We start from the raw sequence: 1,943 nt of genomic DNA, 5'->3' as shown, positions 1-1,943 counted from the left end.
AACCATAAAATATCTAAATGTTCCACATGGTGGGTGAATTGGCCCACAAATATCTCCCTGTATACGTTCCAAAAAATTGATAGATTCAAAATCTATTTTGGTTGGTGAAGGTCGTATTATCAACTTGCCTTGTGAGCAAGCAGCACATGAGAAATCTTTAGGAAGAATCTTCTGGTTCTTCAATGAATGTCCACATGAATTTTCAATTATTTTTCGTATCATTATTGAGCCAGGGTAGCCCAACCGGTCATGCCAAATAGTGAAATTATCTGCAAACTTCCTGTTTACTATGGCATATGTTTCAATTGTATTGATTTTAGTATAGTACAGACCAGTGGAAAATGCAGGTAATTTCTCCAAAATATTCTTAGTGCCTTGGGTAATGCTCGTGATATGAAGGTATTCAACATTTCCTTCACTTATTGTCTCAATATGATATCCATTATGGCGAATATCTTTAAAGCTCAATAAATTTCTTTGAGATTTTGGAGAATATAGTGCATCAATGATTTCAAATTTCGTTCTCATAGGCAATAATATATTTGCTCTTCCGGAGCCTTCAATTATCTTTGTACTACCTGATATAGTACTCACACTAGTTTCTTTCATTGTCAAATAAGAGAAATATCTCTTGCTTTTTAGTATGTTATGAGTAGTTGCACTGTCTGCTAGGCATAAATCTTCACCATTCATTGCTAACTGAACTTAAGGGGCATTCATATTCTCCAAATAAATGAAATAACAATAATATATAAGAATAATTAAATAACCAAAATTTAACAATGTCATATAAAATTATAGTACTAACAAATAAAATCTAAAATAAAATAACATAATCCAAACAAAAATCCATAGTAATAACTTAATAAACGAAAACAAAGTTTTATTCTTTAAATGACCATAATCGAATCTAAGGATTAGTTATTCCCTTCAGGGGTGGTGAAGAAATCAGCAACTTCCAGGTGAGTTGTATTGCCACAATCAAAGTCACCTTCGCCATCTTCGTACACAAGATTTGTTTCTATTTTCTTTCCCTTTTGCTTCAATGATTGTTGATAGAGGTCAACCAAGTGTTTTGGTGTACGACACGTACGAGACCAATGACCTTTTCCTCCACATCTGTAACATACATTCGTCACGTTCTCATTTTTATCTTTCTCTTGTTTGTTATCATCTTTATTATCCCTCTTCTGGTGGGAATATGAATTCTTGAAAGAACCACCTCGGCCTCGACCTCGACCATATCCGTATCCACGTCCACGACCTCGACCATGTCCATATCCACGTCCACGTCCTCGACCACTATTGTTGGCCTGATATTTTCCTTTCCCATTATGGGATGTCGCATTCGCTTCAGGGAATGGAGCAGAACCAGTTGGACGTGATTCATGATTTTTCATCAGTAGCTCATTATTTTGCTCAGCCACAAGGAGACAAGATATAAGTTCAGAATATTTCTTAAATTCCTTTTCACGGTATTGTGTCTGCAGGACAACATTATTCGCATGAAAGGTAGTGTATGTTTTCTCTAGCATTTCTGCATCAGTGATTTTCTCTCCACATAATTTCAACTGTGAAGTAATTCTGAACATAGCTGAGTTATATTCACTTACAGACTTAAAGTCTTGTAGTCTTAAATGTAACCAGTCATAACGAGCTTTGGGTAGTATTATAGTTTTCTGGTGGTCATACCTTTCCTTTAGATTACTCCAAAGGACTTGTGGATCTTTCACAGTCAAGTACTCAATCTTAAGACCCTCATGGAGGTGGTGGCGAAGAAATATCATAGCCTTAGCTTTGTTTTGACTTGTTGCTTTATTTCCTTCTTTGATTGTATCACCAAGGTCTTTTGCATCTAGGTGAATTTCAGCATCTAGCACCCAAGACAAATAGTTCTTTCCAGTAATATCAAGCGCAAATTCAAGTTTTGTAAGGTTCGACAT

General features: G+C 35.6%; 1 protein-coding gene across 1 annotated transcript; it reads right to left on the bottom strand.

Moving 5' to 3' along the window:
* Positions 1-917: 917 nt before the first annotated feature.
* On the bottom strand, positions 918-1,943 carry LOC125497814 (uncharacterized). Its single transcript, XM_048645508.1, has one exon. It carries the CDS (start codon positions 1,941-1,943, stop codon positions 918-920), a length of 1,026 nt encoding a protein of 341 aa, XP_048501465.1.

The sequence above is a fragment of the Beta vulgaris genome, chromosome 5, assembly GCF_026745355.1.
Source record: "Beta vulgaris subsp. vulgaris cultivar EL10 chromosome 5, EL10.2, whole genome shotgun sequence".
Classification (NCBI taxonomy): Eukaryota; Viridiplantae; Streptophyta; class Magnoliopsida; order Caryophyllales; family Amaranthaceae; genus Beta; species Beta vulgaris.
The sequence above is the reverse complement of the archived record's forward strand: the minus strand, read 5'-3'. Positions and strand labels throughout refer to the sequence as shown.